Source organism: Scylla paramamosain, chromosome 9, assembly GCF_035594125.1.
Source record: "Scylla paramamosain isolate STU-SP2022 chromosome 9, ASM3559412v1, whole genome shotgun sequence".
Lineage (NCBI taxonomy): Eukaryota > Metazoa > Arthropoda > Malacostraca > Decapoda > Portunidae > Scylla > Scylla paramamosain.
Window position 1 is genome coordinate 14,642,047 of NC_087159.1, and position 17,954 is coordinate 14,660,000.

The window sequence follows — 17,954 nt, forward strand, 5'->3', positions numbered from 1 at the left end:
AAAAATGGGGAGTGGGCGGCATAGACTGACAGAGACGCACGGTGACAACAAGGCGGACATGATGAATAAGGGAGAAAAGAAAGGAGAGGAAGGAAGGAAAAAGAAGCACAAATGATCCAGCGTTGTCAGCAAACTAAATACGTCATCTTCGGAACTCGCCTGTCCAAAGAAAATTTATAGCAGTTGGCCATGAAAAAAAAAAAAAAATCATTGAACAGTCCTCGTTATAAATCCGTCTCCGTAGGGGGGTCATTTCTCACAAAAGCTGGCCTTCCATAAAACATCAGTAACCTTAAGCGTACACGAGAAGAGAGAGAGAAAGGAAAAAAAAAGTATTTGTGCTCGGAGGAAAACACAAAGGAACACAAAAAAAGAACGAATAGTATAGCACCAGACCCGCTGGCCCTTACGAGACTATTTGCGATGATGTACAGTGCCTAGTCTAAAAGTAAGAAATGTGTGATTGTAAATATATGGCTGAAGATGGTAGTAAGAGAAGGTATTTGAAAATAGCTATGTAAAATATTACAGGAGGAGGAAGAGGAGGAGGAGACCTAGACTTCATTTTGTAGCTCATTGCCTCATTTAGCTGAAAAAGGGGAGTGATGTAACACGTTGCCATGTATTCAAGAGAGAGAGAGAGAGAGTAGGGTAAAGTTAAGAATAATATCCTCTACTACTACTACTACTACTACTACTACTACTACCACCACCACCACACCACAGCACCACCAACAATAGTAAAATCTTTTAACACGACCGCTTCAATATGTCCTGTTCGTAGTATACGTATGAGGACAAGAGAGCGCCGTCTTTCTCTTCTGCCCCGCGAGTTGCAGGGTTCTCTTGAGTGGCTGAGTGGTCTCTGTCTTCTGCTGAGGCCACTGTTATGAAGCGAGAGCAAATTACGTTCCTTGGCTTTCGAGATGTAAACCAGATGGAGGTGACGGCTTGCAGTACTTTCTCTCTCTCTCTCTCTCTCTCTCTCTCTCTCTCTCTCTCTCTCTCTCTCTCTCTCTCTCTCTCTCTCTCTCTCTCTCTCTCTCTCTCTCTCTCTCTCTCTCTCTCTCTCTCTCTCTCTCTCTCTCTCTCTCTCGCTAATACATGGCAGCGTGTTATTTCCATCTATTCTGTTTATTATCTGCACGTAATCTAGCAGTCTATCCATTTATCTATCTATATAAATAATTATCTATCTCGATCATTCAGAAAAAAAAATATATATATATATATATGATAGAAAAATAAAAAAAAGTATTAGATGTATGGGAAATAAAAAAAAAAATCATAGGCTTATCTTCCAATCAGCAGGCCTGGATTGGGATATGTCAGGGAAACATTAAAAGGACTACCAGTGAAATGCGTCATGTTGCCAGTCAGTCACGCAGGTTGAAGCTCACACGTACATTGGCTTAATTTGAAGGTGTCCTGGGCTTGTAGTCACCGATGAACGTAACTTCTGGTGACATTTTGAAGCGAGGAGCGTAACGAGGCAATTAGTGGTATGTAATCGTTAGTTTGATGAGGTGGTTTTAATTTTCCATTGTCGAATCAAAGATATATATATATATGAAAAAAAAATGCGTTCCGTGGATAACCGAAAACCTTTGTCGAGAACTTGATACATCCCGTGTAATTAACAAGCATTCCAGAATGTATAATTGAAAGAATGCAATTTATCATCCCAGACTACACGACGCTTCAACATATGAGGAGTAAAGAACATAATAATAGATAACGAAGTGACATGCATACATACATTCATTCATACATTCATACTCTTCGTTTTACATACACTATTTTCTTATATTTTTATTTTTCCCGGTGCTCGCGAGCTTTTATCCACTGGAAACTCGACACTTTCAGAAAGTTTACGAGGCGATAAAAACTCCGGGACCGAGGGAGCGGTTGGCAGGACGAGGAGGATGGCATGCGATGTCACTGTGCTTGGGCTTATGTATTTTTGTGGCGAACTTCTCTCTTGTCCTTCCTGTGTCAGATTTAATGGTGAGGACAGGAGGTGGTGAGTTGGTGAGGCAAGTAAGAAATGGCCATAAGAGGTGGATAGAGAGGAAGAACAAGAGACAAGGAAGGAAGCGTTTTAGTGATGAGGACGGGAGGTAGTGAGAGAGAGAAAGAAGGAATGGCCATGAGGGGGAGGACAGACAGGGAGGACAAGACAGAAAGACAGCTAGACAGGAAAGAAACGCTGTAGTGGTGAGGACAGGAGGAAGCGAGATAGATAAAGAATGACCACGAGGGGAGGATAGACGGGCGATAGACAGAGAGGACAAAAAGACAGGATAAGACAACCACATAGGAAGGAAAGGTTAGATGCTTCTCGTCTGCATGAAATCTCGTCAGTCTCGTTACTTTTATATCAGGTTTTGTTTATTTTGCAGGGCGGGTTTGTGTTTTCCGGAGCGGCGCGGCGCGTTTTATGAATTATAACGGGAGTGGACAGTGCTGCTTTTTGTTTGCTTTTCATTTTTATTAATTTTTTTATTCGCTTTTATGATTATTTCTTGTTTTCTTCATTTATACATTTTTTTTTTTGTTACTGTAACGCTAGTGTATCTCTCTCTCTCTCTCTCTCTCTCTCTCTCTCTCTCTCTCTCTCTCTCTCTCTCTCTCTCTCTCTCTCTCTCTCTCTCTCTCTCTCTCTCTCTCTCTCTCTCTCTCTCAAGACTAAGCACCCATCTCGTGGCGCAATTCACACAGGAATTTCACTTAACAAGCTGAAAATTGCCTTGATATTGCGTACTGTAAGTGAGTGAAGGAGAGTGGACGAGTCGGTGACTTTGCGAGGCTGAGTAGGAAGCAGGAAGCAATGTGGGTGAGGGAAACGCGTAAAGGTGTTTGCGTGCTTGAGAACGGGCATGTCCTGCTGTTGATGGGCTATTTTTATACGGTGGGTAATATAAGGGAACAATATGTGTGAGAGAAAAATGAGGGAATGTTTGTGTGGGGAGAATAGGATGTCATGGTGTGGGAGGACAGAAGGGTATTATTGTGTGCGCGCGCGTGTGAGTGTGTAAGGCATTGTTTGGCGTGTGTAGTGTGTGGCTAACATATGCAGTCACGCTGAGAACGAAAGGCTGCCGGTGAAATTCCTTCTTTAAAAGAGGGAGATGAGAGAGGGAAGAGGCGAAGGGAAGAAAATGCAAGTAGCTACTTAACAAACGCACGATAGAAAACGGTCGCTCAGCCGCAGCGATCCCACAGGAAGAGGCCACAGTCGATGTTTGAGAGACATTCTAATTCACATGACCAGCCACGCATCTGTCTGGTGTGGGAGAGAAACTTCAGGACGGTGCTTCCTGCTCGAACAATGACAGTTTGCGAAAGTACAGGACTCGAATATTAGGCTTCCTCGATAGATTTTTGATCAGTGCGTTTCTTTCGATGGATTCACTCACGTCTCAGGCTTCCTTGAGGTACAGAATTGTTTGCTCCGTTAGTAGTCAACCAAAGTCACCGTGCCGTAATTACAAGTTAATTTTCTTACAACCAACACCAACAGCTTTAAATATGACAATATTAAAGCGACTTGCTAGTAAAATGAGCCATGTTATCAGTCTGTCATGCAGTGTTCAGACCCACAGGCATTAATTTGATAGTGATCTGAGCATGTATGATTATCAGTGAATGTAACTTTTGACGACATTTTGGAGACAGGAACATAACATGAGCGTTGCAGCAGCTCAGGTGACGCAATTAGTTCCGCTTTTCTTTAGATCTCCTGAGTGAAGGTGATGGTTGTCGCGTTTAGTTACGATTCATTGTTGTGTATAAAGGAAAACAGAAGTGGTAATGAGTTGTCAAAGAAAATGTGATTTATCTGTTGGGGGAAGGATTTTCGAAGGCCAAGGGTAATAATGGTTAAGGTAGGAAGTTAATGAGAGTCATGTTGGAACTGAGAAGTGTAAGAGACGCAGTTTGTTCATGCTGCCCGAATTAAACACTACTAAAGTGTTCTGTATTGGTTCGGACAAAGCTTGAGCCTCGTGTATCAGTCGCGTTATAATCGATTAAATTTTTCTGGAATTATTCTATAAATGAAAAAACTATTTTTTTCTGGCAGAGAATATTCATAGCTTGCAAAATGTGATACACGAAACTTCATTTGTTGCAATTAGTATGTAAATGTGGCCTTCACGATAACTCTGCAAAGCTGATAAAAGAATAACATATCCTCGAACCTTGTATATTTTTAGCGGTACAAAGGAATCCTTTTCTTTTTTTATTTTCCCTTCACTTTTTTTAATATAATCTCAGCAATACAGTATAGCTATCTTCCATATCTATTATTTACTCATTCCCTTCTAGATTTATGAATTTTTCTTTTGTTTGAATAAGAAAAATAAATAATAATTAGTTCTCACACTCCAAAGAAAGGGTAGCTGCAGCGCCTTGCCTTTTCATGTCAATCAATCAACCGGTCAAATCCAAAGAAAGGACCCGAAGTTACATAATCTAATACTATACAGGTCAGTTTTTTAATCAGTACGTGTTAAAAGTTTCGGTGGAGTGGCAATTAAGGCAACGTTTCATTGTTTTTTTTTTTTTTTTTATTCGAACAACATACTACGTAAAAAAAAATAAAAGCCACCTTGCAACCTTCCCTATAACGCATAACAACCTGTGAACTACTGGAGAGGCACGACCTGTACTGCGCCACCTGTGTGAATTGCTGGAGTGTGACACATGAGGCGGGGCACGTGACGGGCGGTCTCTCTTTTGGAGGATCAGGGACCCTCGCATCAACCATTCCGTCTCTGTCTTGTGTCTTTGCTCCTCACTGGATTAGGTATTAAGTGTGTGTGTTCAGAGAGAGAGAGAGACCTTGACCTCGACCTCTAAAGCATTACCAGAATTTCTCAGTTCACGTAGTTGTCAGTCTTGTCGCTCTTTGACTCTCCTCTCTTTAGACTTGCATTCCATTTGCTGTTGAATCTCTCTCTCTCTCTCTCTCTCTCTCTCTCTCTCTCTCTCTAGTCCAACATTATCATTCGCATTTCATGGTTCGCTGGTTTCCTGAAAAAGATGTAAAAGATATCCAGTACTCTAATTACCTTCGCCTTCATGTGAGAAACTGAACCTGTGACTGACTGACCAGCTGAGTGATTGGCTTTGTACGTAATTCACTGACTGACTGACTGACTGACTGATGGATAAACTGGATATGACTTGTTGCTTATTAAATTTTTTTGTACTATGAAACTTACAATACTGAGCAACTGGTGACTGGTTGACTGATTTACTAATTTATTACTGACTAACTTACTTGACTTGTGTGTTAATTTATTACTGACTTACTTGATTGACGTGTTAACTGATGGGTTAATCGAATGATTGGTTGGCTAACTGGCTGACTGACAGATTGAGTGATTGATCAACTGAATGAATAAATGATAAATTAACTGAATGGGAGAACCTAAACTGGTAAACTTGTATCCTAATTAGCTTACCAACTGTCTTACTAAGTTGTATCCTAATTAGCTTACCAACTGTTTGCCTTACAAAATAACAAACAAACTTCCCAACAGACTAACGAACTAACTAAATCAACTAACTATATAGCTAAACTGACATTTCCTGACCAACTGGTAGACTACGTGGACTAGATCTACATTTACTAAACATACTCGGCTAATTGTCTTTATGCAAACTCATCTAGATTTTCCATTCCGCCTCCCTTCATTTCCAGGCCAGGAACGTTTCCGCTCCATCACCAAGACCTACTTTCGGCGCGCTGATGGTGTTCTGCTGCTCTTCGACGTGACCAGCGAACGATCCTTCCTGAACGTGCGCCAGTGGATCCAGAGCATTGATGTAAGAGAGAGAGAGAGAGAGAGAGAGAGAGAGAGAGAGAGAGAGAGAGAGAGAGAGAGAGAGAGAGAGAGAGAGAGAGAGAGACGGTACCTTTTACGTCTACGTTATAGGGCTTTCCATAAACCATTGAAATATAAAAAAAGAGAGAGAGAGAGAGAGAGAGAGAGAGAGAGAGAGAGAGAGAGAGAGAGAGAGAGAGAGAGAGAGAGAGAGAGAGAGAGAGAGAGAGAATGTTATAGTCGTTCAAGATCAAGGATATCAGCAAAAGGTATGGTATGCTAGTTCATTATCTCGTTTTTCCGTTAACGTCTTATCTTTTCTCGAAGCCAGACACAGACAGACAGACAGACAGACAGACACAGACAGACAGACAGAGACAGACAGAGAGAGAGATAGAGAGAGAGAGAGAGAGAGACGGTATCTCTCACTTAGAAGTTATGCGGTTTTCAATAAAGCATTAAAACTGATAGAATATAAAAAAGGCAGTATGGACAGTAAAGCAAGACAGACAGACAGACAGACAGACAGACAGACAGACAGACAGACAGAGGTAGAGGTAGCAGTGATGACATATCGTGAAATGGAAGGCCAAAAATAAACCATTAAAATAGGTAAAATATGAAAAAATAAGATAGATTATAAAGCGAGAGAGAGAGAGAGAGAGAGAGAGAGAGAGAGAGAGAGAGAGAGAAAGGAAGCAGTGACAGCATACCGTGAAATAAAAAAACAAAAATCTAGGTATGAGCAGATAACCAGAACGGCAGTTTCTCCCACGCCCCCAGGACACGTGCCAGACCCGCGTGCCCCTCGTGCTGTGCGGCAACAAGGAGGACATGAGGGCCACCGCCGCGGCAGAGGGTAGGAGCACCGTCAGCCTCATAGAAGGAGAGAAGCTCGCCAGGGACTGTGGGGCATTCTACATTGAGACCTCGTGCAAGACTGGCATAGGTGTGATGGACGCCCTGGTGCAGCTGGCGAGGTGAGTGGTAGTGTGTCTGGTGTGTGTGTGTGGTGCACTGTGGTGGTGTGTCTGTGGTTGTGTGGCTTGTAGTGTGGTAGTGGTGATGGTTATGGGGGTAGATTGTAGGTACTTTTAATAACAAAGAAAAAAAGATGAGGGAAGCTTCGAGAAACCGTTAGGCCTATACGTGGCAGTCCCTGAAAGAAACACCATCATCATCATTTTAAAAGCTCCCTAATGGCTTGGCAAAAACAACATGATTACTGAGTTTATTCCGTTCATTTACCGCTCTAGCGGAATTCCTTTCTACCTCTCTTTTAAAATCTATCTTTATCAAGCTTGAACCAATTATTTCTTTTGAGGATAGCATTGTGTGTGTGTGTGTGTGTGTGTGTGTGTGCGTGCGTGCGCGCGATGGTGTGGGATGTGATGTAGTGTAGTGAGGTGTTCTCTTGTTCGTCTTCGTCGGCAGTGCGACTCTGAGCCAATAAGTCACGGTGGAGTGAATAGAAATCGAGGAGGAAGGAAAGAGGAAAGGAATGTGGGTAGAAGGAGGCTGATCACTCACAAAGGGAACTTTACCGTGGCTGATGGAAGGGAAAGGGAGGCACACCCAGTCGTTCCTGTCGCACCAAAAATGTGGAGATGATTGGAAAAACGATTTAAATAATTTCAGAGATGTCGGGATTCTCGGATTTTGAACTTAGGTCGAAAAAGGCGAAGATCAGAGGAGACGTGAGGTAAGGCCGCCGATTCCCTTCGTTAACCGTGTGCCCCGGAGCGAAGACGTGGTGGCCAGACCTTCACCTTTAATACCCGTACCTTGGCGGCGTTATCCAAGCACCACGAAGGATTAGATGTCAACTCCAGGAATGTTTAAGAGAGTGACGAGTAATGCCTTTGAGCGTAAGAGGAAATCAAAGCACTTCAGAGTCTTGTTCAAGTAAGGTAATCATCACGAGGAAGCGGCCACTCCGACACGTGGCCACACATCTTACCAGTAACAGGGCAGGCACGCAACTCTTAAGGACAAACTAGGTTATATACCATGGACTTCAAACCGTTTTAGCGACAAGAGTTAAAAGCGAGACGTGTCCTTCCTTGGGTAGAATCTTAACTCGCTCCTTGAAGCACTCATACCACGTTCACAACTCGTTAGGTGAAAGTTGAAGCGGTTCTCATACAGCATCATACGAGTAACATTATACATGACACTGCTGCGTACATCGTTTTCTGTCTATACAGTTTTTGTTACTGCAGCGTGCTTTTTTTTTTTTTTTTTTTTTTGTATTGGTTGGAGGTATAACGGTGTTTGTGGTGGTGGTGCTGGTGGTGGTGGTGGTGGTATTGTGATAAGGATGACACCGAATCGATCCGGAAATTGGCCTCAGACGAGAGAGGGAGAGAGAGAGAGAGAGAGAGAGAGAGAGAGAGAGAGAGAGAGAGAGAGAGAGAGAGAGAGAGGGGGGGGCAGAATACACTCAAAAAGACACACAGACAAAGAAATTGTGACAAAACAAAAGAAGAAGAAAAAAAAACATTGCACGATAGTTTCTTCATTTTACTTCTTCGTTCAATCCCTTGGCACGAACGTGAGAGAGAGAGAGAGAGAGAGAGAGAGAGAGAGAGAGAGAGAGAGAGAGAGAGAGAGAGAGAGAGAGAGAGAGAGAATGCAGAGTCCCTAAGGTCCCGGTTTCCTTTGTCTTGTGCTTCCAGTCTAACCTAATCTAACCTAATCTAAACAAACCTCAACCTAACCCAACCTTAATCAAGTCCAATTCAACCTAATCTAACCTATACATCCATTTTTTTTTTTTTTTATTATCTTTCACCTCTGCAACGTATCTCTCACATGTTTCCTGCCTCTCCACACCACTTCCTCCATAGCGGACCAGGAAGGAAGGAGAAAAAAAAGATGGCAGAAGCTCACCATATCTCTTTAACCTTCTGGCTACCATTAACAAACTTTTCCTCTTCTTTCCTCTTCTTTGTCTCGTTAATGCTTCCCTCCCGAACTTCCCTCTCTATCTTCAAGTGGTTTCTTCTCCTCTTCTTCTTTTGACTGCCTGCTACTTTTCGATTACTTTCCTGATAGTCGTGCTTTTTTTTTTTTTTAGTCACTTTAGCTTCCTTTATTTTTTTTCCTTCCTTTAGTCTATTTTCTGTTTTCTCTAAATGAATTCTCTGACCTTCCACCCTGTCGTAATCTCTCTCTCTCTCTCTCTCTCTCTCTCTCTCTCTCTCTCTCTCTCTCTCTCTCTCTCTCTCTCTCTCTCTCTCTCTCTCTCTCTCTCGCCACGCGCGCACCACCCATCCCTCCTTTCCTCCCCAAACACTCGTCCTTTCTTGTCTCACCCTCCGCGTCACTCCACTGCCTTGCGCACACACACACTCCTCCTCTCCTCATTACATCTCGGCCCTCTCCTCAGACAAATGGTGACAACCGAGGACGTGGAGATACAGACATCGGCTCTCAGAGTGTGCGCCGCTGACCAGAAGAGATCCTGCTGCGGTGGGAGAAAGGATGTGTGAGTCTGACGGCGATGCAGCAGGAGGAGAAGGAGACGAAAAGAAGGAACGTGATAATACGACAGGGAAAAACAAAGTTGAGGGTAAGAGTAGAAGTGGAAATAATGGGAAAATGTAGGATTTTTGCTTTTGCATTGTAGTAAAGTGGTGGAAGTTGAGGTGGTGTACTGTATGTAACTAATTAAGTTGTACGTAGGGGAATGCCACCAAAGAATCTCAAGAAGTAAAAACTCAGAAATGAATATCCTGTAAGGAGATTGCTAATTGCGTCTCTCTCTCTCTCTCTCTCTCTCTCTCTCTCTCTCTCTCTCTCTCTCTCTCTCTCTCTCTCTCTCTCTCTCTCTCTCTCTCTCTCTCTCTCACACATTATTTATAGTTCTGTAATGTTTTCCAACAACTTTGTTTACCTTTTGCAGTAATGTGTGGCATTTAGTGTAAATTGTTAGTAACTTGCTTGTTATATATTTTAACTTGTTATATATTTTAACAATAAGAAATGTAATGTCAGTGAGAGAAATGTTTGAACTCTCTCTCTCTCTCTCTCTCTCTCTCTCTCTCTCTCTCTCTCTCTCTCTCTCTCTCTCTCTCTCTCTCTCTCTCTCTCTCTCTCTCTCTCTCTCTCTGACCTCAACAACTAACAATGTACTTAGGTTGTTTGTACTGTTTTAGATGTAATTAACACTTGTATTTGCTTCTTGTGAATGTTTTTTTTACTAATACTTAGAATTATCCTGATGTAACCTGTGTTTTTATTCATATTGTATATACGTATGATTGTGTGTACGTTTTTTGTATAGCACTAAGTAATTATTATGAACAGATACAACTTATACAGGTTTATACAGTGTGGTTATTTTGATCATGGCGATCAATAAATCATTTTGCGTAAGTGGTCATTATTTCTTCGACATCTTAAAGGTTATGGTTGCCAGGCTGCCAGATATTCAACGGGATCCTTTCCTCGTTTTTCTCGTATTTCTATGCCCTTGGCCAGCTCCTGACACGTGTAGTGAGTCGATATCTGATCTATCGCAAATTTTATCATGATTTTTACATTCAATCTCGGAACAACCCAGTGCAAAACAATATATCGAAAAATTGTTGGTTTATCTTCATTCATTTCACCAAACATTGTTCTGATTTTTAGCGAGTGAGGAGACTGAAATGCACAACAATCGTGTAATAGGCTATGAAAAATTAGAACATTTCAGAAACAACGAGTGAAGTGTTTCAACGCTAAATTAATAATGCTAAGAGATTCTATTTTCAACAAACCTTCATATCTCGAATACCATCATCATATTTACACAACAGGTATATATTTGAATGCGGAATGGAATATTGAAACTGTGTGGATAAAATTTTACCTCCAATTTCTGCTGGTAATTAATGCAAGAAGTTCAGTATGTCATATTTTGTCATTCACTATTTACCATTAGTATATCAACACGCATAACAATACAACAAATAATATTAAAAGCTTTTGGCTCTACTTGTATATTCCACCGGCAGTTACTTAAAGATTTCTGTTATGACACGTGTTTATATATACAAGTGTCGCTAATTAAAGGTAAACAAGTGGAGGCCGCGCCCATTGGTACAGGAAAGGGAAGCCACTCTTTACTTCACGGCTGGTACACATTTTTAGTCGTAACGCTTCAGTGCAATCACGATATGTACGAATGTGTAAATGTGTTGTGAAAGTATTGCGGTTTTTCCTTTTTATTTTTATTTTTGTTTAACGGTAGCATCGTTTTGTGTGCGAGATTACGCTGAGTGCCCGGATTTAGAGAGACGGAAGGGAAGTGAAGAACGAGAGGATAGACGTGAGGGTGGGTGAGTGGACGGCTGGATGGATGGGTGAAAAGATAAGGGTGTGTTTGGAGGGGAGGACAGGAAAGACTTAGATATATATATATATATATATATATATATATATATATATATATATATATATATATATATATATATATATATATATATATATATATATATATATATATATATATATATATATATATATATATATATACGAGTATATATATATATATATATATATATATATATATATATATATATATATATATATATATATATATATATATATATATATATATATATATAATACTCGTGTGTGTGTGTGTGTATATAGGTTTTGTTTTTATCTTTATTACGTAACTGTTACGCTGCTTTTGATGTGTGAGTAAGAGATGCGAGTCATGTGTGGGTGTTGGTATTGTGATACGTGGGTGTGTCGGTGTGTGTGGATGTGGGTGGGTGAATAGTTGGGAGAAAAGATGGAAAGTGATGAGGAAAGAAAAATCGTCGATGTGTAGGCGCGGATGTCACTGCTGGTCGGCGTGGGGGTATAGTGGAAGGGAGAGAGAAAACTCCTTAATTACCTTTAGAATAAAACAAAGCTTCCCCACACGCCGCATGTCTTCCTCTAGTGTTTTTTTTTTTCTACATGTTTTTATTTTGCTATACACATTTTTTCTTTCTCACTTCTTTCAGTTCAGTTCAATGAATCTGTCTAGCCGCCCGTAAAAATAAGTGGAAAAGTGGAAAGAAAAACCGCGGGAGGCGAGGAGGCATGTCCGCGTCACTTCCTCCTCGTTTTCTGTCTGCAAGGCGAGGGGGTGCTTACTCAGTGTTCCGGTGCAAGGGTGTTGCCTCGCCCACGCCTCGCCCTCACTGCAAGGCTTCCGTCCACCAACGGGATAATTTATTAGGCTTGTGACAAGAACATGTTACCCCGACACACACACACACACACACACACACACACACACACACACACACACACACACACACACACACACACACACACACACACACACACACACACACACACACACACACACACACACACACACACACACACACGTACGTACGTACGTTCCCAGTCATGAAGTTAATGATTCCCTCTCTGGCTCAAGTCCAAACCTCCTTCCTTTGTACAAGAGAGTCGCACAAATAAAGACTTTCGCAACTCGCACTCACTATTGCTGTTTGTTAATTGACTCATTCCACTTCAAAGGCGACAAAAGCGTATAAAGTGTCATTTTCACGAGCGCCTCAGTGAGTCACCGGGAAACGCGATACGTAATGGAAGGTTCACAGAATACGAAAGTGGTTGTCAATCCTGCAGGTGGACAGACACCTTACGCCTCCTCCCCCCACTGGTCTTCCATCATTTCCTTAACGCCCGCACTCCGCACCCTGAAATGCATCCCTCCTGCATCCATGGAACGGCCGCCTCAGAACGCTAGTATCTATATTCACTTTATCCTCCTCTTCCCATTTCGCATTCTCGGCTCTAGTTGTGTTCATCCATTTCTCTTTCCCTCCTCTCCTTCCCGCTTCACCATACACCTACTCATCCTCTTTCCTTTTCTCACCCTTTAGTCATTTTCATCCATTTTTTTTTTTCTTTCCTCATGTCCGTACCTCCAGATTTCCATCCTCTTTTCTTTTTTTTCCTTTACTCATCTACAATCATATTCATCCATTTCTCGTTCCCGCATTTCTTTACCTCCACATCATACAACTATCCATCCACTTCTCTCCCTCCTCTTCATCTCCGGTCATATTCATTTTTCCTTTTCTCCTTTCCTTGTCTCCAGTAGATAGTAAAACGATCCATGATGTATACTGCCATATTCACCCCTTCTTCCTTCCTTCCTTTCCCATCTCCCGTAAATTATCCATGCATTAATCTTTCCGTTTCATTATATTCGCAACCATATCCTCCTGTAATATTTCTTTTTTTCTCTGGTTCCTTAATTAATACCACCTATCCATCCATCCATCCATCCATCCATCCATCCACACCCCATTTTAAAATTAGAGTTTTCATCCTTTTTCGTCTTTTCTTTCCCTTTTCCGTTACAGAATCGAACCATTCATTTTTCCATCCCAAAATGAGATAAAAATAGTCAATTCCTTTTACCTTTCCTTCTTCCCTTTTCCGCTTGAAATCATCCATCCACTTATCCTTCATCAACACATCCAATCCATTCCCTCCTCTTTCCTTTCCCTCTTGCCATCCTCCTTTTCTTTCCTCTACCCATCCATCTATATGTCACTGCATCTCTCCTCCTTTCTCTTCCTTTCCATCTTTTTCCCTCCCTGCATGTATCCATCTACCCATCACTTCATCCCTTTCTCGTCTCCTACCGCCTTAGTTGTGTGTTTTCCCCATCGAGCAGGAGGGCGCGATAAAGAAAACATACTAGCATAATGGCACTCCATGAGGCTTGGGGCTCTCGTACTAACTGATTTATGAGACGCATTGCATTTTTCGAGTTCATTCTTGCCTCGTAACTTTCCGGTATCGGCATAAGGAAATCGAGGTCACGTGTCATCGATAGGCAGAGAGAAAGGAAATCTAGGTCACGTGTCATCGATAGGCAGAGAGAGAGAGAGAGAGAGAGAGAGAGAGAATTGCAGATGAGATATTACACAGAATAGAATGAGTCAGAGGATGATGTTTGACCAGACGAGATGTAATGGCGGCAGAATAGCGTACCTGTGAGAGGAGGAGGAGGAAGGAAGGAAAAGAAGAAAAGAAGAAGAGAGAAAGGAAGGAGGACAAAGAAGTGGTGGGGCCAAGGGTGGTTGTGGTGGTAGTGGTGGTGGTGGTGGTGGCGTTGAAAGAAAGAGATTTAAAAGAAGACGGAATTGAAAAAGGAAATGCTGAAGAAAGACGGGAGGAGGAGGAGGAGGAGGAGGAGGAGGAGGAGGAGGAGGAGGAGGAGGAGGAGGAGGAGGAGGAGGAGGAGTACAGTAAGGAGAAATTGAGGTTAAAAGTACAATGAAAACAATATAAAACACGATGGATGGTTCTTAGTGGCATATAATCATGAAAAGTATAGTGGCATGTAAGGGGATATCTTAACTTCTGCGTACTTCCTGCTTACAATAATAAAAAAGTAATAACAACAGTACGCAGTGTAGAAAGAGTAAAAGCCTAAAAATAAATAAGTGAATCAGTAAATTAAAAAAAAATATAAAACGCAAACAACAACAGCAAAGTTCACCAATTAATCATTAACTGGATTTTAACCTCAGTTACTGGAGGCAAAGTTCTTACGATCATTAACAAGCCAGAACACTATTTGTCCTCAATCACGACCCCTGCGGCGGTGTACTTGTCAAGAAGGAATAAAAAATAAAGATAAGAGTGATGGAAGAGAAGCGTGATGGAAGAGAAACGAACGCACCGCGCATGCTGTCTGGAAAACGCACCGATATTCTTAAGTACTTCCGCCAACGTTGTGTTATCTGCTCGCTGTCCTTGTGTATATATATATATATATATATGTACTTCCGCCAACGTTGTGTTATCTGCTCGCTGTCCTTGTGTATATATATATATATATATATATATATATATATATATATATATATATATATATATATATATATATATATATATATATATATATATATATATATATATATATATTCCCATTGTGTTCCGATCCTAAAATAGTCAATGAGTGTTTTTCAGTCTTGTTCTTTCATTCTCGTTCACCGACGTACATACAAAACACTTAGCTAAAAAGTTACAGGAACTGTAAAACTGTTCGTGGAGGAAAGCATGTCTTAAAAGAAAAAGAAAGAGCTCCCGGACTTTTTCATTCTTTCACGCGCAGTATTTACAAGTCATGATTAAACTGGAAATGTAAGCGCCGTGCGTAGATAAGCGGACTTCTCTTCTCTGATGGGAATATAAAGCAGGAAGTCTTACTGTACTAGTTTTCTTTCCATAATGTGAAGTATAGTGGGCAAGAAAAAGAAAAAAAAGAGAGGTACTGATTGGTATAAAAGATTATTGATAAGAAAAAGAACAGGAAGTCACTACTGTTTTTCCTGTTACATACCTAGTAAAAAAAAAAAATGAGAGGAAGTCTAGTTAACAAAAGAATTATAATAGCAAGGAGGGAAGCACTTACAATAAATGTAAGGAGGAAGCACGTATTGTGAAGGAGTAGTTGGGAGTATTCGAAGCGGGCGTGACAGAGGCGCGTTCTGGACTGTAAGGACGGATCTCCAGGATGCGCGCGCGTGCACACCCACACACCCATACACACACCCTCACCCACACACACCAATAGATGAGTTTTATGCTGTCGTGACGCTAACTTTCCACCACTACTTAAACTAATTAAACTCACTGACGCACAACTTTTTCGAGTACTTTTTTACAGCCTCGATTCACGTACCACGCTGCTTCATAATTACGTAAAACCCATAGCTTTGGAAATAATTGTCACAAAAGTACAAACGTTACAGACTGAAAAAAAAATAAAAATAAAATAAAAATAAATGCTATTCTTTACAGACAAATATGAACGGTACGTGATGAGGACAGGGAGTGTGAAAGATAGAAATAGAAGGAAAAAATAAGCTAAGGAAAAAAAATTGTTTCCGCTTTCACCAAGAAGAAAAAAGAAAGTTCTGTTCCAGCTTTTATCCACGGATACAGAAGCTGGGAGAGAAAAAAAAAAAAACATGCATTGAGTACTAGGACATATCAGCTGGCCATCAAAAATGCAGGATGGGAATGGAAGCTATATAGGCGGGTGACGTGTGTCCTGCTCTCTGAAAAATTGTACTTGCCTTCTGTCGTGGAAAAATTGTAGTTGCCCTTTGTCGTCCTCCATATTGGTGATACGGGCGGTGAGTGGTCTGGTGCGCCTGCGTGTTCTTTAGTCCTTGTTCCTGTAATTTATAACCTTACACATCACGGTCTTATTTCTAAAGTGTCCAGACCCATATTTGTGCTCTCCGTTCCTTGCTTTGTAATATATCTAATTATTCTTCATCCCCTTGTCTTTTTATAAGGTATCCGAATCTATATTTCTGTCGGTTTAAATGGTTCATACATCACTAGTTACGTAAAATGTAGGTGCCTTGTTTTTCATCGTGTTTTCATGGTGTCCAGCTTCTTACTTTTGACTCAACGGTTTGGTGCATCGTTGAGATCAGTTACAAAAAAAAAAAAAAAAAAAAAAGAATAAATAAAAATAGCTGTCTTACACATTCACAAGACGTTATTAAGTGTCCAGTCCCGTATTTATTAAGTGTCCAGTCGCGTATTTATTAAGTGTCCAGTCCCGTATTTATTAAGTGTCCAGTCCCGTATTTATTAAGTGTCCAGTCCCGTATTTATGAAGTGTCCAGTCCTGTATTTATGAAGTGTCCAGTCCTGTATTTATGAAGTGTCCAGTCCTGTAATCTGACTCGGTGAATTGTATCGTGCGTCGTTAAGCATCTCTTGATTACCGCAATGATAGGAACCTTTTAGTTTTTTTTTTTTTTTTGTAGGTTTCAGGATGCACCTTTAAGTGTCTGTTCTCTGATTGTGATTTAAAAGTTGCTACCTACGCCCTTAAAACTCTGATAACACGCTAAGTGAGTCCAGATACTTACTTATCTTTAATGTGATTTATAATGTATAGTTCCATATATTTAATCAGAAAAACGAGGAGACTGCAAAAGACTAGTGAACCTACACAACGCTCAAAGGCATATTACGTGTTTAAGACTATTATATTTGCCTTTATAATCTAGGTACCATATTTATTAGTGGAAGAAGCAGCAGAAGCATAAGTATAGTAAAGAGCAACACTGGAAAACTGCCTCGGCGTGGTGCGTGAGAAGCGAGATAGCAAGTAAGAAAATGGATCTTAATTTTGCATTTTTTGCCATCACGGGTTCAGTGATGTTCATTTCGGGGATTTCTCTGTCGTAAGGGGCAGACATGGTGCAGTGGGTGGCACGGGAGCTGGTTTTGCAGCACATGACTTGGATGAATGGAAATGATTGTTTACCGATGGAGGCTTAGTGGTGGTGGTGGTGGTGGTGGTGAATATAAAAACAAAAAAACAAAAATACAAGATTAACACATTTTACTTAAGTGCCTCTGGCGTTAAAATGAACTATGTTCTGAAACTATTTATTTATTTATATAGTTAGTAAGTTGGTTAGTTTGTCCGTTAGTTGGTTCGTTAGTGAGTTAATTTGTTAGTTATCTGTTTACCTGGTCAGCTTAATTAAGTCGGTCATTCGCATGGCATTATTTTGTTTTCTCTCGTTTTCCTTTATTTTCAAGGCGATGTGGTGATTCAGCCATCACACTTTTTATCGATTTTTTTTTTTTTTCCGCGCCGTGAGCTTAATATCCTGAGGCGCGTTAGTGCAGCAGCAGTGGGAATTATTATTATTATTATTATTTTTTTTTCAATATTTCGAAATCATTTGTTGCTGGTGATTACTGTTTCTATTTAACTGCAGTATGGCGCGGCCTTGCAGATATTTTGCGTGGGCGATGCTTTCATACTATCTTTTTTTTATAAATCAGCTCGTATTGTGGGTTGAGTATTTTATTAAAAAAAAAAAAAAAAAAAAAAGCCACGTGCAGTTTGTTGTGATTTAATTAGTGGTTCCGCTCTGGTGTTTTGAAGTATGTTAATGCAAAATGGATTTCTTGCAGATTTTTCTCTAGGCTAATTATTTTGGTAGCATTCTTTTTTAATATTTCACTTGTGCTTTTAATGAGGAGATGCAAGATATTATTAGATGGGTAGAGAGAGAGAGAGAGAGAGAGAGAGAGAGAGAG

The 17,954-nt window shown here is 40.7% G+C and overlaps 2 protein-coding genes across 3 annotated transcripts in view; both read left to right on the forward strand.

Moving 5' to 3' along the window:
- Positions 1-10,214, forward strand: part of LOC135103656 (ras and EF-hand domain-containing protein homolog) — a 44,622-nt gene extending 34,408 nt beyond the window's left edge. The window contains exons 16-18 of the mRNA XM_064010209.1: positions 5,711-5,835; positions 6,618-6,814; positions 9,226-10,214. Of these exons, the coding sequence (XP_063866279.1) occupies positions 5,711-5,835; positions 6,618-6,814; positions 9,226-9,328 (425 nt within the window). The 3' untranslated portion in view covers positions 9,329-10,214. The remainder of the gene's footprint in view (positions 1-5,710; positions 5,836-6,617; positions 6,815-9,225) is intronic.
- The window catches only part of LOC135103657 (neuropeptide CCHamide-2 receptor-like), a 292,047-nt gene that overhangs the window by 41,608 nt on the left and 232,485 nt on the right, over positions 1-17,954 (forward strand). The window lies entirely within an intron of this gene.